Source organism: Danio rerio, chromosome 24 (genome assembly GCF_049306965.1).
Source record: "Danio rerio strain Tuebingen ecotype United States chromosome 24, GRCz12tu, whole genome shotgun sequence".
NCBI classification, from domain to species: Eukaryota; Metazoa; Chordata; class Actinopteri; order Cypriniformes; family Danionidae; genus Danio; species Danio rerio.
In genome coordinates this window covers 14,172,420-14,200,252 of record NC_133199.1, presented here as the reverse complement: position 1 = coordinate 14,200,252, position 27,833 = coordinate 14,172,420, and the positions used below count along the sequence as shown (strand labels likewise).

At 37.9% G+C, this 27,833-nt stretch overlaps 1 protein-coding gene across 2 annotated transcripts in view; it reads left to right on the top strand.

The window, feature by feature from the left end:
* Positions 1 to 27,833, top strand: part of ipo4 (importin 4) — an 82,370-nt gene that overhangs the window by 49,183 nt on the left and 5,354 nt on the right. For both annotated transcript variants that reach the window (XM_073940690.1, XM_679071.10), the window contains exons 21-29: positions 6,459 to 6,516; positions 6,619 to 6,724; positions 16,825 to 17,018; positions 18,658 to 18,708; positions 18,797 to 18,922; positions 19,889 to 20,115; positions 20,191 to 20,323; positions 22,392 to 22,496; positions 22,583 to 22,652. In XM_073940690.1, the coding sequence (XP_073796791.1) occupies positions 6,459 to 6,516; positions 6,619 to 6,724; positions 16,825 to 17,018; positions 18,658 to 18,708; positions 18,797 to 18,922; positions 19,889 to 20,115; positions 20,191 to 20,323; positions 22,392 to 22,496; positions 22,583 to 22,652 (1,070 nt within the window). The remainder of the gene's footprint in view (positions 1 to 6,458; positions 6,517 to 6,618; positions 6,725 to 16,824; positions 17,019 to 18,657; positions 18,709 to 18,796; positions 18,923 to 19,888; positions 20,116 to 20,190; positions 20,324 to 22,391; positions 22,497 to 22,582; positions 22,653 to 27,833) is intronic.

Genomic DNA, 27,833 nt, shown 5'->3' with positions numbered 1-27,833 from the left:
TAAATTCCACTTTATTGGAAGCAATCTTGTGAAGATGCAGATTAGACTGGGCCAGCATTTCCTGAGTGTCTTTGAGCAGTTTGATGGCTTCCTCTTCTGTAGGGAGGGAGGTAAGGCCATCATCCACATAAAAGTTTCTTTCCACAAAGTGCCTTGCCTCAAATCCATAGTCTTGCTCGCCTGTGAGAGCAGCTCTACTGAGTCCATATATGGTAACTGCTGAAGATGGGCTGTTACCAAAAACATGCACTCGCATGCGATACTCTCTCACCTCAGTGTTTAAGTCACTGTTGGCATACCAAAGAAAGCGTAGGAAATTACGATGTTCTTTTGCTACCACAAATGAGTGAAACATTTGCTGGATATCAGCCATCACTGCTACTCGTTCTTTCCTGAATCGCAGTAATACCCCCAAAAGGCTATTTATTGCATTAGGGCCAGTGAGGAGAACATCATTTAGTGACGCTCCTTGATGTTGTGCACTGGAGTCGAACACTACTCTTATCTGTCCAGGTTTCTTAGGATGGTACACCCCAAACATGGGTAGATACCAGCACTCTTCATTTTCCTGTAACTGTGGTGCCAACTCTGCATGGCCATTTTCAAAGATTTTGCCTATAAAATCCACAAAGTGCTCCTTTACCTCTAGGTGCTTTCTTAGTTTGCGTGTCAGCAACATAAGACGATTGTTGGCTTGAACCTTATTGTTCGGGAGGCGCTGCCGAGAGCTGCGGAATGGTAGAGGGGTAACCCAGCTATTGGATTCATCCTGATGGAATTGTTCTTCCATAATCTTCAAGAATGCCAAGTCATCCATGGAGGTAGCTGTTTTTTCATCATTCTTTGTGCAGCGAAAAACTGACTCTCCAATGGAACATTCTTCAGATACTGATAAGGTTTTCTGCTTGGGGTTCAATGAATTTTTTGGCTCATTGTGCAGACTGAAATAGTCCTTCACAAACATGCTGTTTGGACAGGGACTCATGTAGCTGGGGCGTCCATTTGCTAAGATGTGAGTCTTAAAAACATCCACTGTAGCAGGTTTGTGGGCTCCGTTTAGGCAGATATCTCCAACTATCACCCACCCAAGGGCCAGCCTCTGGGCAAAGGGAGCATGTAGTGGTCCATTACATTGTTCCTCCACTTTATGTACCTGAATGAGATCTCTCCCGAGCAGAAGCAGAATTTTGGCATTTGGATCTAGACTTGGAATTTTAGAGGCTACCGATCTTAAATGACTATGGTATTGTGCTGCCTCTGGAGTAGGAATCTCTGATCTGTTGTTTGGGATGAGATTACATTCTATCAGTGATGGAAGAGCAAGAGATGTTTTTCCATCTAAGGATTCTACTATAAATCCATCAGCTCTTCGTCCTTCAGTCTTTGCAATGCCCATGTTCTGAGCATGTAAGGTGCAGTGTTGTCTCCAACTTTAAACATCTCAAAAAAGGCTGATCTCGCCAGAGACCTATTACTCTGATCATCCGTGACTGCGTAAACCTTCCTTTTGTTATGAGGCTCACCTTCTGGATATACATTTACCAAGCAGATCTTTGAACATGACTTTCTGCTATTTGGATCCCCACATACTTTTGTACAGGAAGATGTTGCAACTGGGGAAAGAAATTCTTCCTGCTCCCCGCCATAATCTGCTGAAGGTTCTGTATCCTTTTTTCCAACCAGGGGGCTGGACCATTGTGTAGAGCGGCTATGTGCTTGTCACTGTTGCATTCAGAGCACTGGATTACTGCCTTACAATCCTTTGCCTGGTGGGTAGTCGAAGAACAGCATTTAAAGCAAATGGAGTTCTCTCTGAGAAAAGCTTTTCTGTCCAGCAAGGTCTTCTTCCTGAAACCTCTACACTTCCTGAGGGGATCGGGCTTTTTATGAATAGGACATTGTCTGTTGAGGTTATCATTTGTCCTATTAAATTCATTTCTTTGAGTGGCATTGTCAATTTCTGTTTTGTGGACAGTAACAGGAGCTCTGATTGCCTTTGGATATTTTTCACATCTGGATGATGACACATTTTGTGTAGTCAGTTTAAAGCTGTGATCATATCTCATGCGGGCCTCACCACAAATGAAATTACAAAAGAATGAAAAAGAAGGGAAACTAACTTCATACTCCTGTTTGTAACGAGTTCCTTGTAACATCCATTTTTCTTGCAAATTAAATGGCAGTTTCTCTACAATGGAGCTGCTGCCTCTTGAAGTATCCAAGAAGGTCAGGCCTGGCAGATAACCTTCAGCTTTGGCTATCTTTAATTCAAGGAGTAGGTCTTCCAGCTCTGAGACGTTGATGATCCTTGTTTGACAGCTTAGGGAAACATTCAAGCTTGTTAAAGAGCGCTGCCTCCATAGCTTCGGCTGAACCATAGCAATCCTCTAGCCGTTTCCAGACCATGCTGAGCCCAACATCATGATAACTAATATGAACTGACCTAATGTGTCTTGCATGTTCAGTCGATTCTGGACCCAGCCACTGAACAAGTAGGTCTAATTCCTCACTAGGTTTAAGGTCAAGTCCTTCAATAGCATTGCAAAAGCTGGACTTCCATGCCCAATAGTTCTCTAGCTTGTCATTAAATCTTGAAAGCCCACCTGTCAGAAGATCACGTCGAGCTAGAAACTTTGCAAGCTCAAACACTTCTGAGCGAGCATTATAGTGCTCATTGCAATGTGAGTGTGGGGGGCTTGTGAGTGAAGCGTTGTGTCTTGGAGGTAGTGCATCAGGCACTGCTGATTTAAACAATGATGTGTTTGCACCTTCTCTTTTGATCGCTCCAGCCTGAGTGGTAGAGATAAGAGGGGTAGCAGCATTAGCGACAATTTTAATTGCTGACTGTCTTGCTGGCAGACTTTTAAATGAGTTATCTTGCTCGATGGGTTGAGGCTGTTGAACATCAACCAGATTAGAAGCTACTGGCTTCTGTTCAGTGGTTTCTGCAAACTCTGGCATGTAACCTTCTTTATATTTTTGCTGGTCTTCAACATATTCTTTAGTTCTTTGCAGAGAATTGTGTGAAGAATGTGGCTCTTGATTATCAGAGAGTTGATCTGTACCCCTTATATCTGCTGCGGCCTCAAACACTAATGCCTCAGCTGCAGCCGCTTCTGCCTCTCTTTCTTGTTGTAGTGCATTTAGTGTAGCCTCCAGACGAGCATCCTCCACTTTAAGCTGAGCTTTTACTTGAGCTTGCTTTACTTTCACTTCTATCTCTTTTTGTGCATATGTGGCTCTAGTTAGTGCAGCTTCTGCCTTTGCACGGGCCTCCAATGCTGCTGCACTTGCTGCAGACTTGCTTGAGTGTCTTGATGATCGAGTACATGTCGATCTTGTTCTTAGACTATGTTTCTCAGATGAAGACATTCTGAAATGAATGCTGAACTTGATCTTTTATTCATTAATGTGTCGATCAGTAATTGTCTTTTTACTATTCTGCCCTCGTAAAAGAGTTCCCCTTCTTCAACTAGAAAGATAGACAACTCCTTCCACTGAGATACTGAACTGAATATGGGTTTATTGTGACCACTTCAAATGTATGTGGAACAGAGTAAAACTGAAATACAGAGAGAAAACAAACATTACAAAATGAGAATTTGAGAAATATTACTGTACAATCGAATGAAACGCACATACAATATCACTATAATGATGTGGATGCATGAACTGCTGATTTAAAGCAATCTTACTAAGTAAAGTTTAGCATGAAATATGTCCCCAATATTAATTTGTAATGCACACAAAATTCTTTTGAAATATTTCGGTACTTACAGACAAAGCTTCTATAAGAGAATACAAAATGAATAGACAGATGAAGGTCTGAGAGACCGTGTGGCTGTCAGCATCAACTGAATGTTTCAAAATGACTGGTTTTTAGGTGAAAGGTCACTTCTTAATATAATGATAAAATTAACAGAACACAACCACCTAGTGGATCAAAAGGGTATTACACTGAAACCAGCACAAGCATCCTCAGTGATAAAAGACGCGCGCACACACAGGTTAGCCTACACTCTTGTTGGCCTATTCATTATTGATTTTTTTTACATTTAAACGCATAATAATCAAGTGCAAAAAAGAACAGCTGAACTTCGGAAAAAGGGCTCATGGCTGTTGCTGCGATGGTTGCTTTGTTTCTCTGCAGTTGGCTTATTAATGGCGCGGCTTTGCTAAATCACTCTTGTTTTAATACAAAAAAAAGATAATTTATTATTAAACATTGTGAGATGATGGTAGCGTGATTTTTAAAATGAGAGTATGCGTTGCCTATTTATGGCTATTGATCTTATCCGCGACCCACCTATAATTGAACATCAAGTATAGGTGTGTTAAAAGTATGTGTATAAATTAGTTGTGTTTCCTCCAACTGCTGCCATCTTTGTCAGGCAAAGTTTACAGATTGCCTCATTGACGTCTTAAGGTTCTCTTTTTGCTTTTGGTTTGAACCCAAAATATAGCCAAACAGGCGGTTTTGCATTGCGCTTTGACACTTAATCGTCCGCCATTCTCTTTCTGTAAACTCGACTCCTCTCGTTCTCTTCATGTGATAAATTAAATATGACGCATTGTAGCTATGTTTAGATAATAATTATAGTGCATAAATATTTAATAAAAAAAAAACAATACTTAAAAAAAAAAAAAAAAAACAAATGTGGGGATGGTGTCACGGTGGAAAAGTGATGTCACCGCTGTTGCGTCTTAAAACCGTTATCACCGTTAACACCGTCTATCGTGGCAAGCCTACAGTGCAGTTTTGAATTCTAGTTTTCCTTTCACATGCCTTTTGATTCTTCTGCTTGATTATTTATTACACAAATGAGGGTTAATATGAATAATCACTAAACTTTGCGTTTTGCCACAAATTTGCATGTATTTGACCATTAAAGCACTCACATTAAGATAACTTTAGATGTGTGTGCTCTGCTCTGAGGCTGAGCGCACACGCACACAACAGCATGTGATCTGTTTCGCGCTTTAAAAAACATGAATAATTCGAATATACATCAATGAATGATGAGCATCCCATGCTGCAAAAGTTACATTAAAGTACATGCTTTTAGTAATTTTACCGTGAAACTGAGCTTTGCAGATCAACAAATATGTACAACTGAAAAGGGGGCATTATATGATGCAATAATCATTTTATCTCAATTTATAGTTTTTTCCATAATCGTTAGAATCCAAAATCGAAATTTAAATTGAATTTTCGATTAATTGCACAGCCCTAATATACAGTAGTCAAGTACAGTAGTTTTAGGACAAATATGACACGAAATGTTAACTACTGTGTTTGTGTGTGTGTGCGTGCGTGCATGCGCGCGCTTGTGTAATGTAGTAATTTTTCACAATAGTGCTGTTTTACATTTTTTTCAAATGAACGCAGCTTGTTGAGCATAAAGAGATAGAAAAAACTATTTAACAGCTCCTATACATTCTAACAGTTTTTTACAGCTTTAACAACATTTTGAAGGCGAGGCAGTGGTGCAGTAGGTAGTGCTGTCACCTCACAGCAAGAAGGTCGCTGGTTCGAACCTTGGCTCAGTTGGCGTTTCTCTGTGGAGTTTGCATGTTCTCCTCTCGCGCGGGTTTCCTCCGGGTGCTCCGGTTTCCCCCACAGTCAAAAGACATGCTGTACAGGTGAATTGGGTAGGCTAAATTGTCCGTAGTGTATGGGTGTGTGTTTGAATGTGTGTGTAGATGTTTCCCAGAGATGGGTTGTGGCTGAAAAGGCATCCACTGCGTAAAAACTTGCTGGATAAGTTGGCGGTTCATTCCGCTGTGGCGACCCCGGATTAATAAAAGGACTAAGACGACAAGAAAATGAATGAATGAATGAACAACATTTTTAAAGGACTTTTATGTTCTATGAAATCTAGTTGTTGTTTTTTACAGAAATTCTTTCAATCATTCATTCTTTTGTTTGAGTGTTTTAGGGACTCCATTTTAATAGGTGGATCACTTAGTAATCAAAAATCATTATTTATGAAATATGTTAACTGTTTTCCACTTATATTAAATTTTATCTCTGTAAAAATTATTATTTTACTTTAATGTTTCACTTCCTTTTATGGTTACATTTTTATTCAGCCATGCACAACAGTAATATATTTGTCACAGTTTTCATCGTAAACTAAACTTTAATTTTGATTGAAACTTGAGACATGATGATTCTCACATTAAAATTATAAAATTTACACAACGGCCAAAATCACACTATTCATTGCTTTATAATATTCAGAGACACTAGTCTCATATTACAGTTTAATTAAGTGTAGAATACTACATTTGATTTATGCCAAAACATTGATAAATACAAAACTTCATGACATTCTACATATTTTTCTAATTATGACTTCATAGAAATCTTAGGGCCCTTCATTTATTGTTTTAAGTAGTTTTAAATGATAAATTTTTGTATTCATCCATCTGACTTTGTCTTATTTTTCTGTCAGAGTGGCGTTCCAGCCATTCCTAGAGTCCAGCTTCCAGCAGGTGTATGATCTCCGTGATGTGAGTGACTGGTGCTATGTATTGTTTCAGGAGAGTGTGTGCAGTATAAAATGCTGATGTGTTACTGATGTTTGTGCTCCTTTGTGAATGTGCATCCATTAGTTTCCACATGAGGATGTGAGGAAAGCTGCCTTTGGTGCCATGGGTCAGTTCTGTCGAGCTCAGCACAAAGTGTGGAAGGAAAACCCAACAGAGGCCAACCATCAGGGTACATTTACACCCACTGTACACAATAAGTCATTGACAACATAATGATGTGATATACTGTGTGATAGTAATAATGGTAGTAGCTGGTAAAGATGCTTCTGGAATGTTTAAATCTTACAATGTCTATAATGCTAACACTGTAGTAAACAACTGTTGCAAATGTGATACAAGTCCATTTAATTACAGTCAACTTGCAGTTAATACAGTTAATTAGATTCAATTTGTTTTGGCTGTAGCTCATAATTAGCCTGTGCACATCTCGACACATTTTGCCAGCAGTGGTTACATATTATTAACTCGAGTAACATTTATGCCTCATTTACTCTGAGTGGTATGGTACAGAACCGTGCGTTTCAGGCGATCAGGCTTGCATATTCACTGCCAGCAGTATTCTTGGTGTCCACCAGAAAGTTTAAAAAGAAAGCTATATGGTTCATACACGCATCACATCTTTTGCAACCCTGTACCTGTAAACAACAATGGAGGACATAATGTACAACATATATGATGTTTGTCAAAAAAAAACACAAGATTTTGCTGTGCATTGTCATTTTATTATTGTGGTGTCATATTTCAACTGTCCATTTAAAATTGCTGCTTTCTGTGTTGTCATTCCTCAGACTTGTTGCACACACAAGTAACTATTTTCTTTAAACCAAAAGCATTCACCTGCAAGTCTAGCCTCCACCCTGCTAGTACCATAGATAAAAAGACAATCTGGGGGTATGACAGTTCAACCCACTGTTTTGTAGAAAACTGCCTCCTTGTCATTTTGGTCAATTAACGAACCGCTTAAAAAAAAAAAAAAAACATTTTTTCAAGTTGTCGACACAAAAAAACAAGCGTTTTAGAACACAAAAGCAGTGTGCAGCTTCTAATAGCAGAGAGACACACTATAACACTTACTTGTAACGAGACATAATTGACAAGAAAGTGATTATTATTTACTTTGTGAAAATGGTTATTTTACCACCCTATTTGAACCTGAGAGGAGGATTTATTCATTCATTTATTTTCTTCTGCTCGGGTGGCCAGCAGTCTCAGGAGAGAACACCAGACTTCTCTGGGTTGATTCCGAGGCATTTCCAGGCCAGCCAAGAGATGTAGTTCATCACGCATGTCTTTGTTCTGATGCAGAAGGTCTGAAACAGATGCCCTGAGCCACCTCAGCTGACTAATCTCGATGTGGAGGAGCAGAGGCTCTACTCAGAGCTCCTCACCCTATCTATAAGGGTGCCCCATCCTGCCACCCTGCAGAGGAAACTTTTTTTGGCTGCTTGTATCAGAAATCTTGTCCTTTCAGTCATGACCATAGGGGAGAGTAGAAACGTAAATTGACAGATTAATCGAGAACTTTGCCTTTGGGCTCAGCTCCTTCTTTATCACAACAAACTAGTACATCGACCAATCCCCGCCCGTCAATCTCATGTTCCATCCTTCCCTCACTCGTGAACAAAACCCCAAGATACCTGAACTCCTCCACCTGGAGTAAAGACTGTCCTCCTACCTGGAGATGGCAAAATGATTTTATATGTATATACAGGGCTCGACATTGCGACCATTTAGGTTGCAAATGCGCTTGAAATTGTATCTATGCGACTTCAAAATATATCTGGTAGCATTTGTGCGAGTGTAACAAATTTTTGTGTGCGAACAGGTTTTACCGCAAAATGTTCACCACATGCTGGATTTGGGAGGCATTCAGGCAGAATGCATCCTTGCACTTGAAACGCAAAACGCAGCGCTCAGAAATGGTTTTAAACAGTTGTCATGTCAAGTTTCTGCAGTAAACAAAGCTAAGTTCTTAATGCTTGCCCTGCCTTCGCGCTCTTCATATTGGCCTACTGCTCTTGCACTGAAATATCACCTGTCAGTGACCACTACAAGAAGTCTGTGGAATGGAATCTTAAGGTAACTGTTTGCCACAACTGGCATGAGAGGTTCTGTTTAATGCTTAATTTAATCGGCAGATGCTGTCCGTCATGCAAGTGGCAGCCACATGTAAACGAGACCACTTTAGCAACGAGACCAAACAGCCTGTAAGTACATTTAGACATTTAGACTTGTTTCAGTTGTTGTGTATGGTTTGAGGACACTTTGAGGACGAGCGCGGACAGTTTTGCGTCCCCCGCCGCGGTTTTGGCCGTTGTTTTACTCTGGAGGCGTGTCCAGCTAAATTCAATCAGCTAGTGCTCTGGGTGTCCAGCTGAATTCAATCAGCTAATGCTCTGGGTGTCTAGCTGAATTCAATCAGCTAGTGCTCTGGGGTGTATATAAGCAACCAGTCTCACCGCGGCAGCCTCGTGTGAAGACCGCCTCATGTGAAGACCATCGACTCTACCTTCGCCATCTACTCTACCTGCGTGACTCCACCGAGCAAAGACACCGGCAAAGCACTTGAGTACTTTACTTTCTTTTTTACTTTATCTTTACACTTATTGTTTTCATTGCACTTTTATTATGTGTTTACTAATTCCTGTTGTTACTAACACTCGCAAAGCATGGTGTACGCTGCAGGCGTAATCCTCACAACCTTCGTCCAATACATGTATCTGCTATTTCACACCTCTCTCTCTCCGTGGGCCTCTGGAATTGTCAATCAACTGTTAACAAGGCAGATTTTATTACCTCCATAGCTACACATTCTGACTATAATCTCATGGCTCTAACTGAGACCTGGTTAAGGCCGGAGGACACTGCTACACATGCAGCTCTTTCTGCTAATTTATCTTTTTCCCACACTCCTCGTCAGACAGGGAGAGGGGGTGGGACTGGACTACTGATTTCCAAAGAATGGAAATTAACTCAGAGATGGTCCTTGCCAACAATCAGCTCCTGAATTCCATGCAGTCTCCATTATCCACCCCTTCTACATAAATGTGGTTGTCATCTACCATCCACCGGGTACATTAGGTCACTTCTTAGATGAACTGAATGCTCTTCTCTCATCTTTTTCTAATTATGACACTCCCTTGTGGTGCTAGGTGACTTCAACATTTACATTAAAAGACCTCAAGCTGCTGACTTCCAGACTCTGCTTGCCTCTTTTGACCTCAAAAGAGCACCTACTTCTGTTACTCACAAATTAGGTAATCAGCTAGACCTTATTTATACACGACATTGCTTCGCTGATCAAACACTAGTAACTCCTCTACAAATATCGGATCATTTCCTTCTGTCCCTCAACATCCACATTACTCCTGAGCCACCACATACTCCAACACTGGTTGCCTTTCGCAGAAACCTACACTCTCTCTCACCAAATAGACTATCCACCATTGTTTCAGACTCTCTTGCTCCATCTTGCAAACTCTCTGCACTTGATACGAACAGTGCCACTGATACACTCTGCTCCACACTAGCATCATGTCTAGACAGACTATGTCCTCTTACATCCAGGCCAGCCCGTGCCAGTCCTTTTGCACCCTGGCTTTCGGATGTTCTCCATGAGCATCTCTCAAAACTTCGGGCTGCAGAGAGAATTTGGTGAAAAACTAAATATCCTGAACAGCTCTCAACATTCCTCCTCCTCCACCCGCATCCTCCACACTTACAACTGATGACTCTGCTACATCCTTTTGCACCAAAAACAGCAAAAATCAGTGCTCAATTTGCTGTACCTACAACAATCACGCAAGATACACCACCAACACCACACACACTCACCTCTTTTTCTCAGCTGTCTGAGTCTGAGGTGTCCAAACTCATGCTATCTAGCCATGCAACTACCTGTCCACTTGATCCCATTCCCTCTCTCTCCTGGAGTCATACCAACACTGACTCACATAATTAACATATCTCTTGACTTTGGTTTATTCCCCACTTCATTTAAGCAGGCTAGGGTAACCCGACTGCTTAAGAAACCCAACCTGGACCAAACGCTACTTGAAAACTACAGACCGGTATCCCTGCTTCCATTCATGGCCAAGATTCTGGAGAAAGTAGTGTTCAATCAAGTCCTGGACTTTCTTACTCAAAACAATCTTTTGGACAACAAGCAATCTAGCTTTAAGAAAAGCCATTCAACTGAGACTGCCCTGCTCTCGGTTGTGGATGATCTCAGATTGGCTAAAGCAGACTCTAAATCATCAGTCCTCATCTTGCTGGATTTGTCAGCTGCTTTTGACACTGTAAACCACCAGATCCTGATATCTACGCTTGAGTCACTGGGCGTTGCGGGCACTGTTATACAATGGTTCAGATCTTACCTCACTGACAGGTCATTCAGGGTGTCTTGGAGGGGAGAGGTGTCCAACCTACAGCATCTAAACACTTGGGTACCCCAAGGCTCTGTTCTTGGGCCAATTCTCTTCTCTATCTACACGACATCTCTGGGTACACGACATCTCGACATTTCCTACCACTGCTATGCTGATGATACCCAGCTATACCTCTCTTTTCACCCTGATGATCCCTCGGTTCCAGCTCGCATCACATTTCACACTGGAGGAAAGATCATCATCATCATCTTCAGCTTACCTCGCGAAAACGGAAATGCTTGTAGTTTCTACCAACGCTACTCTACACCATAACTTTTCAATCCAGATGGATGGGGCAACCATTACTGCATCCAAAATGGTGAAACGCCTTGGAGTAATGATTGATGACCAACTAAACTTCTCTGACCACATTTCTAGAACTGCTCGATCGTGCAGATTCACACTCTATATCATCAGAAAAGTCCGACCCTTCTTATCTGAACATGCAGCTCAACTCCTTGTTCAAGCTCTTGTTCTCTCCAGACTGGATTACTGCAACTCTCTACTAGCGGGGCTGCCCGCTAACTCTTTCAAGCTTCTTCAGCTGCTCCAGAACACAGCAGCACGAGTGGTCTTTAATGAACCTTTAAGAGCACATGTCACTCTGCGGCTCATCCGTTTGCACTGGCTGCCAGTTTCTGCTTGCATCAAATTCAAAGCTCTGATGTTTGCCTACAAAGCGACCTCTGGCTTTGCTCCTTATCTGCTCTCACTTCTGCAAAATTATGTACCCTCCAGAAACTTGCGTTCAGTGAATGAACGTCGCCTCGTGGATCCATCCCAAAGAGGAAAGAAAACACTTTCCCAAACTCTCGCATTCAATCTGCCCAGTTGGTGGAATGAACTCCCTAACTGCATCAGAACAGCAGAGTCACTCAGTTTTCAAGAAACGACTAAAAACTCAACTATTTAGTCTCCACTTCACTTCCTAATCTGCAATTGCCTCTCTGGCTATACCACTAACTGTACTCAAAAAAAAAAATTACTAGTGCTTTCCTTCTTAGACTTTACATACCTGAAATTTGCCTATAGCAATTATTCATTGTTGCTCTTATAGTTGTGTAAATTGCTTCCTTGTCCTCATTTGTAAGTCGCTTGGGATAAAAGTGTCTGCTAAATGACTAAATGTAAATTTAAATGTAAATGTAAAATGTAACACCACGTACACCATCGCAAACAGGATTACACTGAGTAAACTAATATCGCAATTCATGAAAAGACCGGTATTGCTATAAACATGATGTATGCATATAATAAGGTACAGTATAAGTCAAAAGCATCAGTGCAATATCAGACACCAACCCGTGAGAACAGCACAGTTATATCGTTAACAGATTCATTCATGTCAACTAGTATGTGCAGGGCCGGTGAGCGCTCTGTTTATCCTTTAGTCATTCAGTTATGTTATAAAATGTATTTTCTTGTGATAACAAGATTTTGTTGAGACATTTTCCTCACGCTTGCATATATATTTTTTTTGCTTGTTAGTTTGATTAGTGTTCATTTCAAATGCAATAAATATGTTTGTATAAAATTTGTAGTAACGATGCTTATAATTAGTGGGTGCGACAAAATTTTGGCTAATGCACCTACATTTTTAAAGTTAAGAGCACTGGTGCTACCGAGCAAAAGGTTAATTTCGAGCCCTGATATAATCTAATTCATTGGCTTGACATGAAACACTTTAATATTTACAACTTTCTTTTAACCAAACAATGGAGGGACAAACTGTTAGATATATTAAGGTACTCTCGAAAAATGTTACTGCACAGAATAATGCATTATTCACATTTTTATGATTTATCCCCAAGTTGCATGTCAAAGTCATATACAGATATAATAGTATATTAAATTCCGATTTGGATAATTGACTTCCCAGTTCAAAATGTTCACCTTTCGCATAGGAATACTAAGTGTCAGGATCACACAACTCACCCACTCTTTCAGCTGATGCTTCACGTCTGTTAACTATATAGACATTTCTGGCTTTTTAAATAGCTGGCTTTTACAGTTTAGTAACATATAAAAATTTATTCAGTTTTTTTATCTTGTTTGCTCTGTCACACAGCAACTTTTGTGCATTGTTCAGTTTTTGTATGTAGCAAGTTAGGATTGACAGGAAGGCAGCTTTCCACAATGGAAAGTCAATGAAGTGAGTTGGATTTCCTCCTCCCCCTTCCATGGGTGTAACCGTAATGTGGCTTAAATGTCTCTATACTATTGTGCTAAGTATCATTCCCCAAATAGTGGTACAGTATGGTTTGCTATTTTGATATTTTTGATAGTGGAAATGAGTGGGCGTGTGACATGATTTTGTTTTACGAGATCTTGCGAGAGTAAATTGCAATGAGGTTTCTTATTGAGGTGAAAAGTTGTCCCGTGAGTTGTGTTGTTATAATGGAGAATGAGGATGAAACTAGCATTGAAGACTGGAGGCAGGATTGGATTTGGATTGCAAATCAAGTGCTTTGCGCATACCTGGCAACCTAGGCTGGCTTCTTTGTTGTGTGCGTCCCTTGTTTTTTTGTTTTTTTTTCCCTCACCGTAGTCCAACAGCTGCTGGATCAGGTAAAACAGAGGCTACAACTGAAGCTCAAATTCAAACTATTACCATCTTTAAGGACTTTTAGCCACTTTTTGTGACAGGATAGTCCATATACACACAACTGTTTGGCACCATTCTCTGTGCCTATTGAGTCAGTAAAGGACCACAGACATCTGCATCCTCATGCGCACATACATAGTGCACTCCTGGAGACTAATCATACCTGCCATTATCACCAAACACATTTTATGCTGTCCGGTAAAAGTGGGTGTTTTCTCTTCATTAGGTGTGCAATATCTAAACCATTTGAAACAAATCTTTTATTTTTTTCTTGTAATAAAGAGATTGATGCTTCTATTTCTCACAGCAGAACAATAGAAAACTATGACAATGGTCATCTTAGGTAAACCTCATGTGCTTTCTTCAGTGTTAAATGCTATTAATGTATGTTTGAATGCCATTTTACATGACATTTATTGCCATATCCTAAAAGCAGCAGCAGATAGTTCACCTCAGATCTTGAAATTGAACTTTAGAACTAAACGCATGATTCAGCATCTACATTTAATAATGTTAAAGAGGGTTAATATGTATTAAATAGATTATAAACCTAACCATTTTGGGAATGAGTGCATATTCTGTGCTTCTGAATGGCTGTATTTAAATTTCTGCCGTGTTTCGTCTGGTGCAAACAGCCAAAATGCATATCTCGTCATAAAACGTGTTGTTAGGACACGTGGTTACCGTGTAATCTCCTCACCTAATGTTTACGTTCGTTAAATTTATATTTTTTGCTAATTATTAACCTCATGTGGAACTGAATCTGTCTCAGTTTGCAGTTCAAATGATACTGTCCACTGGAGGTCGCATTTCGGTCACGCATGCATGCTTTCAGAGCCTTTCTGAATGAATGAATGAATTAAATATGTGGTTTTCCACCAAGGCAACATGGGTGGTGAAATATAATTGGCTTAACTGGCATTGGACGGGTTAAAATAGCATAAACGAAGAGAGAGTTGCGGCACGGAAAACACATTTTCAAAGCAGAATATCTGGCTTCAGTATTGTTTTTCAGATAAAAAAAGAATGTTCACTTGGCATGTTTCTTAAATATCTGCAAAAATATTATGGTATTTTTGTGCTTCAGAAGAGTCAAAAACTTACATGCAGCTCCTTTAAGACTCGCATCCAGTAGCTCTGAGTTTGTCATTTTGACATGAATGATATCTTGCTGAATGAAAATGAAATTGCTGAAAAAATAAAAATAAAATACCAAACATTACATGATTTTTTCAAAGCTTAATTTAAAAAGAGTTAGATTTCTGATGTGAAATTGTACCGGGGAGGAGCCAGTCAGTATTTTCAGAGATTTTCAGAGTTATAGCTAAATATTTTGCAGTGTTTGCTTCTCCTTTACTGCATAGAATAAAATAAAAAAAAATAGAAGTAAAAAACCTTTCAAGTGAGTTTTAAAAAAAGCATCTTAAATGTTTTACTTTTTTTTTAAATTATTATTTTAGTTAAATAATAATCTATTTACCATTCATATATTATATATTATACAAGGATATATAATTTAATATATTAGCTAACGATTTTGCAGTATTTATATGTTCTTTACAGCAAGATAACATTCATTACAAGTTGATAAAAAAAACGAACTAAATAGTGTTGCATTTTGTCATATCATCACACCCCCCAGTTGAATTTCATTTATACATTTTATCATGGAATTCTTAATAATAGTGTAAAAATCTCTTCTTGTTTTTTTTTTCTCGTGAATCTAGTCTCCTGTCTCTTCTCATGGAGTTAGCATTAAGATTTCACTGTTTACCAGCACTATGGTAGTATCGGCGAGACTATGGCTCCAAAATACTGGGGGTGCTGCTGTAGTTTGTAAACGGTAGTATTTTCGTTAATGGTTTATCTACAGTAGATAATGTTGCATGTGGAAAAGTTACTAAAATGCTCACATGTTTGTGCAATAATAGACCATTTTATTTTAATAGTCTGTGGAGCCCTTTAAGGTTGCAAAACTGTAGAATTTGGTAGCCTATAATGCACGTTTTATGACGCTTAAGTTCGATGCACATCTGAATTAGTTCCTCTCTGTGCCCAGGAATATGATTTAGTAGCTACAACAACTGCTGCAATCTCTTTAAAAGAACAACCCACAAAGTGAAATCCACAAAGTGAAACATTGAGTTACATTAGATTGTTACCTGATAAGACTGAAAAAACGATTAAAACCCCAAAATAGCAACAGGAATCATTGAAACAATTTTTGACCACGTCATATAGCCTAATTGTGTTGAAAAAATACTCTTTTTGTAACAAATTTAATTGGGTATAAATTGTATCTTAATTTTAATGTATTTTTTATTGGTCAGTTTTCTACAAAATAAACAAAAAGAATGAATAAATTTTAGATGAAGTGATGTGCAAATAATAACTTTTGACCTTAAGGGAATTATAAATAAAATTCAAGTAGGTTTATTGTAACATAAAATGTAGTATTTCTGACAATATTTTTTATAATTTGAGTTATGTATTACAATATTGCAATTTTAGTTTTTATCGGGATACTTCAGCTAGTTTGGATGTGAAGATTAATTAATGGTATAGCAACAACCCTAGTAAGCATCTTGTCACACCCCTAGAAATAAGCCATTATTTCTGTTGCACTTAATATAATACAAATTATGTCAGCAGTTCAACAAAGATAAAATAGAAGTGTAGTATAGTTGCACAAAGGAATGCAGTGTCTTTCTAATGTCATACTTGTGTTTCATATTTTGCATAACATAACTAAGTGCATATAATATTTTTTTATTATGGTTGTGTGGTATATATTATGTGCTGTTATCCTTGCTCTCATCTGCCATGTCTTTTATGCACATCCACATGTCTGCGATTTTTCATTTGTAGCCCATACATTCACATCACTCTCTCTCTGCTTCCTTTCATCTGTTCTCTGTCTCTTTCATTATTGATGTCTCCCAGAAAGATTTAGGAGGAGCTTCTTTTGACTAGAGGATTAAACTTTAACTCTGGCTTCATTAGTGTGTAGTGCCTCACGGCCCCTGTCACTAACTCATTCTTTAATTCACTCATTATCATTTTCTTTCCACCCACAGATTCATTCAAATGAGCCGCAGTCGATGTGAAGGTGAAAGAGCATGTAGTTTTGAATTATCCTTTGATCATCTCTCTCTCTCTCTCTCTCTCTCTCTTTCTCTCTCTCTCTCTTTCTCTCTCTCTCTCTCTCTCTCTCTCTCTCTATTTATATCGGTCCAGTTCTGCACAAGCTGTTGGAGGTGATTTTGCCTTGTTTTCTGGAGGCTGTGAAGCAGGACAGAGAGAGACAGGTGGTGATGGCCATTCTTGAGGCCATGAATAGTGTGATTAAATCCTGCCAGGGGGAGGCGCTGCAGGCTCCAGGAAGACTGGCCGAAATAAGTAACGTCATCAAAGATGTTCTGAAGAAAAAGGTCAGATTTGACTCACCCTTTTATTTTTTATTTATAAAGCAATACAGATATGTATATGCATATATTTATAAAGGACTCACCCTTTTACCCTTTTACTCACCCTCCACAATAGCTAGTAGTTTTCCAACTTTACTAGCCACTCAACATTTTCACTAGCCACAATTTTGTTGTTGGCAAAATATATTTTATATGCATAAATTTGACTTTGGCATGCCAAAATTACTTAATTTAGACTTTGTGTTGTTCACATGCTTTCTTGTTCATTTAACGTTTTTTTTTTGTGTATGGACTTGCTTAATCTGCATAAGCAAACGGGTTGTCTTTTCATAGTGACGCTTTGCAATTCGTTTTTATTGCACAGGACTTTTTAGGTCTCAACACTAAGGATTTACCAAATTTATCTCCGACCACACCAAAATAAATAAATAATTATTTCTTAGCCACAGATGTTAAATAATATGTCAAAACATGCAAAATATAGCTGTATAAAAGCTCTTTTTTATTCAACAAAACCTTTCTAAAAAAAAAAAAACAATTACATTTAAAAAAAAAAAAATTATTGCCATGGATCTAAAACTGTGCATAGTAGCATAGTCTGCTCAGGCTAAATGTCTCTCAGATTACTAGTTAACTACACATAGATGGGGAGCTAATCAGCTATTAAAGCAATGTTATTATAAAAATGATAATTAAACCATATTACCAAAAATAACAGTAAGCAAAAAAAAAGCAGGGGAAAACATACCGTGTGTGCTTATGTAACGTTAGGCCTGTAATCTGTTGTGTTCAAAGAATAGTTAAAAAAAAAAAAAGGGGCAACCGCTGTTGCTTACAAAAAGACTGTGGATTGTGGGTGCACGAGCATCACTTTTTGTTTTGTTTTTTTTTTTTGTTTGTTTTTTTGTTTTTGTCACTTTTTCTATTTCAAAGAGAACCGATAGCAGCAGGCACGGTTGCATCGCGCCAGGAAACGGGAGCTAGCATGCTTTTTAAACAGTCATGTGCATCACATCACCTGTTCGCCCGAGTGACTATTCTCTCATTCGGTATTCAACTGCTTTCTATTGCTTCCGCGAACGCCTTTTTTTCAGTCATGCTGCTTCTTGATTCTAAGATGACATTTGCACGCATATTGGGCCATCTTTATTATTGAAACCTGCTTTTAAGATAACTATAATTTAAAATGATCTTTAACCAGCCAAAGCAGCAAGTGGTTGTCTAACCCGCCATAGCTGAAACCTGCCCGCATTTGGCAGGTTGGCTGGTGTTAATGTAAAGACCTGCTTGTCAGTATCAAAAAACTTTCATGCATTTATACAATTTTAATAAAAAAATTTTTATAGTAGGTTAAAAATTAAAAGCAAAGTTTATATATATATATATATATATATATATATATATATATATATATATATATATATATATATATATATATATATATATATATATGAAGTAGTAGTACTTTTTATTGTATAAAACACTGTTTTTAGAAAACTCTCAAAAATCTGCTGGGCAGAGAATTAACATGGTTAACATGTTGTACATATCAAGCATTTTCCTGAAGCTGGAACGATTGTATAACAAATATAATATACTGTAAATGGCACTGTGATCTTCTTTTTCACTTTGTCTCACTCAGACCGTGTGCCAGGATGTGGGTGGTGATGAAGCAGATGATGACGAGCAACAGGTGTTTAAGATGATCAGTTTTTCTGATTTTGTCACAGCTCTGTGTGAGTGATGAGAGCGTGTGGAATAACTGAATGTCTGTGCGTCAGGCCGAGTTTGATGCCATGCTGCAGGAGTTTGCTGGTGAAGGGATTCCTGCCTTAGCCTCTGCTGTACCAGCTGAAACCTTCTACCCTCACCTCAATGACCTGCTGCCCCTAATCATGAGCAAAACTGTGAGTCTATCATTCTCCTATTTAGTGATCTCTTATGAAGGTTCATAAATGAATACCAATTCACATCCAAAAACATCACAATTCAGTCACCAGCTTCTCACATAGTGTAACATGACTTTCAATTTAATGCAAAATGCAGTGCATTGTCAGAAAGCAGTTTTGGATGTATAACTGACATGAATGAAAGAGATTGAGATAAAGCTATAAAGTCAACGGGATTCTAGCACATTTTAAGAAAAATAATCAAAGTGGAGAGGAAGTTAATAAGTATTACTAGGTTCACATGGAATTTGCACGCACAGAAATCCGCAGATTTCCATAGATTTTTTGCCCATCATTAAGTCTATTTATTTACTTGTGTGCAAATTTATATTTCTTCAGTTTTAAAATGTATTTCAGTATATTATTGACTAATATAAAAATGTTAATTAGAATTATTTACAATACAGTTTTAAAGTAATATTATCTGCCTTTTAGTATATATATCATATAAGAGACTTTATAAGAGAGATATTATATGAGAGTCTTTGTTTACCAAAAAGTCTGTCTAATTGGATTTGCACTGTAAAAATAACATAAGTTAAAAAGGTATTATTTTTTATTTTATATATAAAGTTTTATGATACTCCCCAAATCATTCCGCATAAATCCTCAGATGAATTTTGCGCAGAAATAATAAAAAATGTGTGTAGATTCTGTCTGGCCCTGCCTATGACACTGAACATTATTTACAACATTACCTTCAAAACACAGCCTTGGATTGGTAATTTAATGAATAAATTAATTAACAGATATGATTGTGAAACATTATTACAGTAAAATTAATAATGTTATTGTCATGTTATCGTCTTTGTCAAAATCTTAGCAATTATTAAATTGTTCATTTAAATCCTAATAAATAAATAAATAAATGGAAAAGAATAACCACATTCTTTCATTTCTCAAATTTTTTATTTTTTTTGGAAGAAATCCTCTTGCACTGAAGCGGATCGCTCCTTCTCTATTGGTACAATTGGAGAAACTCTGCACTCTTTGGTGGCTGTGGCAGGAGGGCGAGCTGTGGCTGGTCGACTGTCTAATCGGCTTCTGCCAGTGCTTGTGGCTGGAGTGAAGGACAGTGATGCGGAGGTGCGCAATAACAGTGTGTTTGCATTAGGAGCTCTCGCAGAGGCCGCCGGACCCATCATTGCCTCGTATCCATTACAGATCTGTGTGTGTGTGTTTGTTTGTGTACCTGTTCACTATAAACCTTAACTCTTGTGCTTCAGTGATTATCCTATGATGCTCTCTCTCTTCTCCAATCTGCTTTCTAAAGAGACTGACCTGAGAGTGATTGACAACCTGTGTGCTGCACTGTGCAGGATGATCATGAGTCATATAGAGGGTGTCCCACTTGAACAGGTCACTTCTTTGCTAATGTTAATATTTACCCTATTTAATGTACTTTGCTTCTACAATGTATCTGCACTTTGTTGTTAAGTTTAAAATAATTCAAATATACTTTTCATACAGTAATTACTTGCATTTTCTGATCTAAATGCATCTGATTGGCATTGCATTTGTAAGCTTAAAAGAAAAGTATGATGTCAGCTCTCATTGGGCACCTGAATTGCTGTACATGGCGCATTATCCATGAGCCTGAGATCAAAAACTTGCAGAACTTTCCTGATCCCAACACGGCCGTATGCATACTAGTTTGCTAGATTAACATTAGTTATGCTTTTTTATGCGTTTCCTGCGTGAGGTACTTTTTGTTGTATGTTACTATGACATTTAGCATGCACAAAATAACTACGATGCTACCTCAACATTTTAAGGGTACCACTGAAAACCAATGTCGGGATAATGCATGTTTAAGACATTTGGCATAATTTTGCTCTTGACTTAAAATGTGTCCTCACCTGAAGGGTATTGGAGCTGGAAAAAAAGAGACCTGAAAAAATTGAACGTGAAGTGCTTTAATTATTTTCTGTTATCCTCATTTGTACATGTCTTTGGATAAAAGTGTTTGCTAAATTTCTAATGGTAAATGTAAATGGTCCTTGAATTTCAATCTAACAAAAGTGTGGGAACCCTGTTGAATTTGTGCAGTATTTTTGTGGTCATTTTTAGGCTATCCGCAGGGTCTTAAAAAATCTTAATTCTCAAAAGCTAAAATTTAGGCCTTAAAAAAAGTCTTAAATCTACTGAAATGTTGTGTTGTAGGTCTTAAATCTTTTTTGACAGGTCTTGATTTTCCCTTGTTCATATAGCTCCCCAATCTGGCCGTTAAGATCCATACAATCACCAACAATCCATCTCAATGAATTTTTTACTTTTTTTTTTATTTAAAAATAGCGTTTAATAACTTTTCTTACGGTTACATTTGCTTAAAGGTTCTCCATTTATGTACTGTCGAAGATACTGACCTGACCTGTATTTTTGATGAATAAAATATTATTATTGTAGACTGAAGTAATTGGCAGCTGTTTTGTTCTATTCCTCATAAGGTTTATAAAAAAAAGAAAAAAAAAATGTATATATATAAAATAATAATAATTATTATTATTAATATTATTAATTATTAATTAATTAAATTATATATTATTCATATTATTATTTTTAATAATTAAAAAATTCAAACAAATTGTTATTGTATTATTAAATGTTTAAAATTTTAATAATTTTTGTTAGGACAAGTGAAAATATTTTTCTAATTATAATTTTTCTAATTATTAATTTTCTAATATTCTGAAAAAATCTTGAAGGCTGTATAAGGCCCTCTATAAGTCTTATATTTAATTCATAATGGTCCTAAAATGTCTCTAATTTAATTTAATGAAACATGCAGAAATCTTGATTTTGATGCCACAAGCCCTTGTTAATTTCAACCCCAATAGACCCACACATGTTAAATGAATAGCTTGCCTAAATTTGAAAATTCTGCCATCATTTACTCACCCTTCAATTCTGTCGAAAGAATGTAGTTTGCTAGCACCCATTGATTAAAAAAAAATAATTTTCATTTTTGGGTGATCAATCACTTTATTGCTGAGGTTGAAACACCATGCTTGAGTTATCAGTGAAGGTTTGGGTACAACCACTGAGGATTAAAGCTGGTAATAGGAGTTTGATTAGCTGCTTACAGTTTGTGTGGGACATCAATCAGAGCATAGGATGTTTTTTGACCCTAGATGCTTGCAAACTTGCTGTAGGCCTCTAAAACTAAGTTTAAAAAGCAAAACTTGGGCACATTAAATATATTATTATTTGAGAGATGTTCTCTAATAATGAATTAAATAAATAAATATTTGACAATTTTGTAGAGTTCAGCGTTCTGTCTTCATACCATTTTTGTAAAAGCACGAGTAACCTTTTAAATGTATATTTTTCATTTATTTTTGTTGTTTCAACAGATTGTTTTGGTTGTAGCCATACAACAACAAAAATAAATCAGGCTTTAATATCTCTGTTAACTCTTTTCTTTCAGGTATTTCCTGCTCTGGTAGCTCGTCTCCCTCTGAAAGAAGACATGGAGGAAAATAAGACCATCTACAAATGCCTGACCTTCCTCTACTCACACAACCCTTTGCTGGTAAAAGCTCGTTTACACTCCACTCGCAGCTCCTTATTCAATTGTGATCCTATTATTGACTGACTGACTTTTATTTACCGCTACAGGTTGTTAGTCAGCTCAAGCCAATAATATGTGCTGCAGCTCATCTGCTGGGCATTAAGGATGTCGATACTGGTGAGAAAGTGTCAATATGTTTTTAATATTTATTTTGTACACCACAGCACAAGTTTGGCATCAGTAATATTGTTTTCAAAAGAAGCCTATTCTTCTCAAGGCTGCATTTATTTAATCACTAAATAATACCTGTGAAATTTAGCATTCCTAATATTTAAAAAACAGTTTTAGGAGCAGAACGTGTTGATAAATTTCCCTATTCGCGTGTAAATAGATGCGTGAACATTTTAAGTTATTCACTTCTATCGTGCATCAAAATCAGCTTTATTTGTGGGTCAAATTCACTTCAGAACAGACGTGGATTCACCTCATGGGCAGGGCTTCTGTCTACCCGGTGACTGTAGCTTTGTTGCTAAATGGCTTACATAGATTTGATTGTAAAAATAACTGTTTATGTTCTTTATGAAGTCTGAAAAACAGCGTCGATACGTTTGGAGCAGTGTCTGAGTTCACTAGATTCTTTTAGAGGTGCACCCAGCTCTGTGAGCTCATAAACGCCTCCAGAAACTTAACCTTGATGACGGAGGCTTTCAGCTGTGCTTCTGACTGAGCCGAGCCCAGTTTGATGAACTGTTGTCTGTGCAGGAGAATTTTCCCCCGGGACACCAACAGCAGGCGATGTGTCATAATCACGTCGCCACAAGTTCCTGATTGGTTAACGCGGCGCGAACGTCCGCTGAAGTTTAGATTTTCTAACTCAAGCGTTTACCGCGTCAAATGTGCAAAACGCTCAATTCGCGCTGCGCCATTCGTGCATATTGTGCCACAGGATGTATTATGATGTATGAACTATTCGCCTATAGTCGCCTATTCGAACTATATCTTTGCATTGACTCAACATGTACATCATTCGCACTTGATGCTTCTTCCGCTTCTGGTGTGAACACAGCATAACATTTTTTTAGTTTAAAAAACTCAAACCTGACTTTTCAGCATCATTATTTCAGTTTTTAGTGTCACTTTTTTAACAAATCAAGAGTGTTGGATAGTCACTTTTAAAAGTAATATATTGCAATCTATATACTATATTACACACAAACACAAATAAAACAAAAAATAACACACTCATTAAAACATAACTTTACAACTTTAGTTACTTTTTTAGATAAAGTCAAGGTTCAGGATTGTTTCCCTAATGTTGAAAATCATAATTCTCTCATAATTATCAGCATTGAAAACATACCAAGTAGCCCAACATTTTTTTTTACCACTGGTAGTAATAATAATAAATAATTTTTAAAATTATTATTAAATCATTATTCAGATCATATAAGCATATTTTTTAAAGGATAATGTGACACTGATAGATTTCAATCACACTAATACATTTATTTAAATTTAAAAATTAAAATTTATTTTATTACTTAAACTCCATTGGTTAAGAAAATTATGATTAGTCGGCGCTAGTGGTGTAGTGGTTAGTGCGTCGACACATGCACTCCGGTGCTCACTGCGACCCGTGTTCGATTCCGCCTCGCGGTCCTATGCCGATCCTTCCCCTCTCTCTGCTCCCCATGCTTTCCTGTCAATTATCTATACTGTCCTATCTAAAATAAATGTGAAAACCCTGAAAAAATAATAATAAAAAAAAAATTATGATTGAACACAGCTGATACTGCATCAGCTCTCTATATTGCACCAATCAGAGGAATACTGACAGACTATAACAGGGTTCCCGCGGGTCCTTAAAGTCTTAAAATGTCTTAAATTCAAATCCGGGAAATTAAGGTCTTAAATTGTCTTAAATTTTACCGTAAAGTGGCTGTAGGTATTAAATTTTCAGCCGGTCTGCTTAATGACGATAGGGAAGCACAGTGGTCCACCGTAAAACATTTAATAGTTAATTAATTCAGTATGTGAAACAGAAGAGAAATGACAGTCTCAGTGATTTATTAGCTTATTACGGTAGGTCGGGTACAGAGAACAGACACTGACGCCGGTCTGCACCTGCGTGCTGTCATTACGTGGTTGTTGATGTGAGGTTCAAAATGCAAAGATGGGAGAATGTAAATTTAACGACATGGCAAAGAGTCAATGTGTAAATTCTGCAAAAAGACCTTTTCGTTAGGGACCAGGGGGCTCAAAGTCATCGAGTATCACATGAAAGGAGAAAAACAGCAGCTGGACGTTGCAGCAGCTAGTCATAGCGGGTCAAGGTTAATCCCTGCATTGTTTGCAGCTTGACCTAACAATGTTACTAGTTCAGACTAGAGCTGAAGATCTTTGTTGGGTTTGGACTTTATTTCTATCATTTTAGACGAGGTCGTGCCGGGCTTGGGCTTGCGCAGTAAATGAACACATGTCATGTGATGCATTTCGATTAGCACGAGGAAGTAATCAAATTGTTTGTTACAACATTGAAATCCATCCCTGCAAAGGTGAACCAAATGATGACAGAGATGTCAAAAAGAGCGAATTATGTCAGCGGTCAGGCCAGCCGCCTGTTTTATTCGAACAGTCATTCTAGCCGCTGGTATATAAAGGTATTTTTGCGGTCGCTCATACACTGCGTATTATGGTAAAGCACTAAGGAGCAGTGTCCAGTGAGCTGACAGGACATGACGCGGCCACTCGCTGCGTTAGCCGCGTTTCCATTATCGGGCCAGTGTGAGCCAGGGCTTTAATCGGGCTGGGGCGGGCCAATAGCCCGGGAGGTTGAGAAATGAGGCCGAAGTCATGTCGCGTTTCCACTGTCGGGCTAGTAGCTTACAGCGCATCACGCAAACACCGCCCACAGAACGTCCCCGAATCAAACGTCACACAACCCGCCCACTTCAGGGGGAATCAGGACAGGCAGATAAAGCACATCATAGAATCATCACGAAACTAAAACATTAAAATGAAGACAACCGAAACAAACAAACGACACGTTACTGTACAGCAGTACATGAAATGTCTATACGCACAGACCTGTGTATTTCCATTCATTACATTTGTTTACTCGCCGACTGACTGTTGGCATTGTGCATCGAGTGCTCTTGCCACTAACGAAGGGACCCAACACAGAGAGCGCAGACATCCATAATATAAAGCCACAGAAATTCTCCTTTATAACTCGATATGGCATGTATTTTATAACATCCTCGTTTTCATAGAAGTCATGTTGTGTTTCAGCACAAGACCGAGTAGCCTAATAAAATATAGCCATATTTGTTGTGCTCGGCAGCTATTCACTAAAGCTCTTCATTTAAAGTTTCATTTATAAATTTAACCACATCATATAAAAACATAAACAGTTGTTTGAGGATATAAAACACATTTTGTGTTTGGACTTTCCCCGATGCGTTTAAAGCAGCGAGCGCTGCGCAGGACTGAGTGGCAGAAAAAAAGGTAGGCTAGATTCTGCTTTCGCTCATCCAAAAAATGCTCTGTTTGCGCGATTTGATTAATATCATCGTATCCAAATACTTTATAAATAATATTTCAAACCTTCTCCGGTGTTAATTCTTTTTTTTCAGACAGGTCTTTGTAAAATGAAAGTTAGGCTATATGTGGGTTTAAAACTGTTTGATTTATGTATTGTATATAGGCTACCTACATTGTTATAGCTAGCTTTTGTTTTATTTTATATTGGTTTATTTATTTAATGTGATTTTTATATATATCCAATATTTGTAATTCTTTAAATTAGCCTATATTTCAGTATAGCTTAGGCTATTTTATCAAGATATGACACTATATTGTTTAAAGTCTGCGAAAGTGGGCACGTAATTTGTTAAGTTTTAAGTCTTTCTGTTGTATTTATATTGTGTATTATCTCCAAAATAATTAAAGAAAAAAGCCGCATGCAGCATAACAGAGCTGTGAAGGAGTGCTTTTGCCCAGTCTCACACACACATACAGGCATCTAAACGCGTACAAACATTTTAAACTTGACAAAAACTCTCAAACCTTTACTGTCTGCTGTGGCTTTAATATGGTGTAAAGATTATTATGCGTTATTGAAACATAAAGGAGGACGCTGCAAAAAACGTCACTATAAATTAAAACTACTTTATTATTTTATGCAGCAGCCTTACATTTAAAAGGGAAACATAAGGGTGATCATACGCAAAAAGACCCCAGACTATAAGGCTAGATGTTTTCTTTCCCTTATTTCTTTATTTGTTTGGCGCATATACTCATGTGCGATCAGAAAACTGCCAGCCTCTCTTTTCACTCCGCCCCGAAGCCCCAGCTGGCCCTCCTTGGCCCAAGGTATTCGGCGGGCCGAAAAAGGCTGGCCGCTGGCCCCAAGAAAGCCCCGCTTTGGCCCGATTAGGCCCCGGAAGTGACAGTGGAAACCCCACTGGCCTTGGCTCGCCCTGGCTTGCTCGGTTTAGGCGCGAAAGTGGAAACGTGGCTATTGAAACCGCTGTCATGGAAAATGAAATGAATGTTCTTGACTGGTGGAAGATGAACAAACAATCCTACCCAAAACATGCAAAATTAGCCAGATCAGTAGTATATCCCGGCCAGTAGCAGCAGCAGAGAAAAGGTGTTCAGTGCTAAAGCCATAAAGCCATTTACAGTGGATTCAATAATGTTTCCCCATAAAACACATAACCTAATCTTGATGAGTAAAGAATTTCAAATTTTAGCTAAATATTAATAAAATCATAATATATGCAGAGTATACAGGCTAATGCTGGCATTATTCTTTTATTATTTAGCTTCACCATCGCCTTATTGTGAAGAGAAGTGGCAAAACAAATCCCACTGAGCCTTTATCTTAATTTTGTTATTGCCAAATATCCGTCATCATTTATCATTTATTTTAATTCATTTGCTAAGAAAGACTTATTTTTATTAGTGTGTTGGCCAATTTAAACGTTAAGTGTATGTACCCAGGCCTATTTAGAGTGTTGAGATGTTAAGATGTTACAAGGGGCTCTATCGGACCTACCTTTCATAGCCTGATAACAGCTCTAGTTCAGACGCCCCCTCAGTCAGCTATAACAGTTTCATTTCACCACCAGACACCCAAAAGGCAGGTACTGAGGGTTATCCATACTGGTACTGAGGGTTATCCATACTGTGACGAGGCACAATTTATTTTAATCTAACGAAAGCATTAAAATGAGTAGCCTATTCCAAAGAAATTATATAATTTTTGGGTTTTAAATTATATTTGTTGAGGTTTTCAAAAAGTCTTAAAAAGCATTAAATTTTACTTTTAAAATGGTGCAAGAACCCTGTATA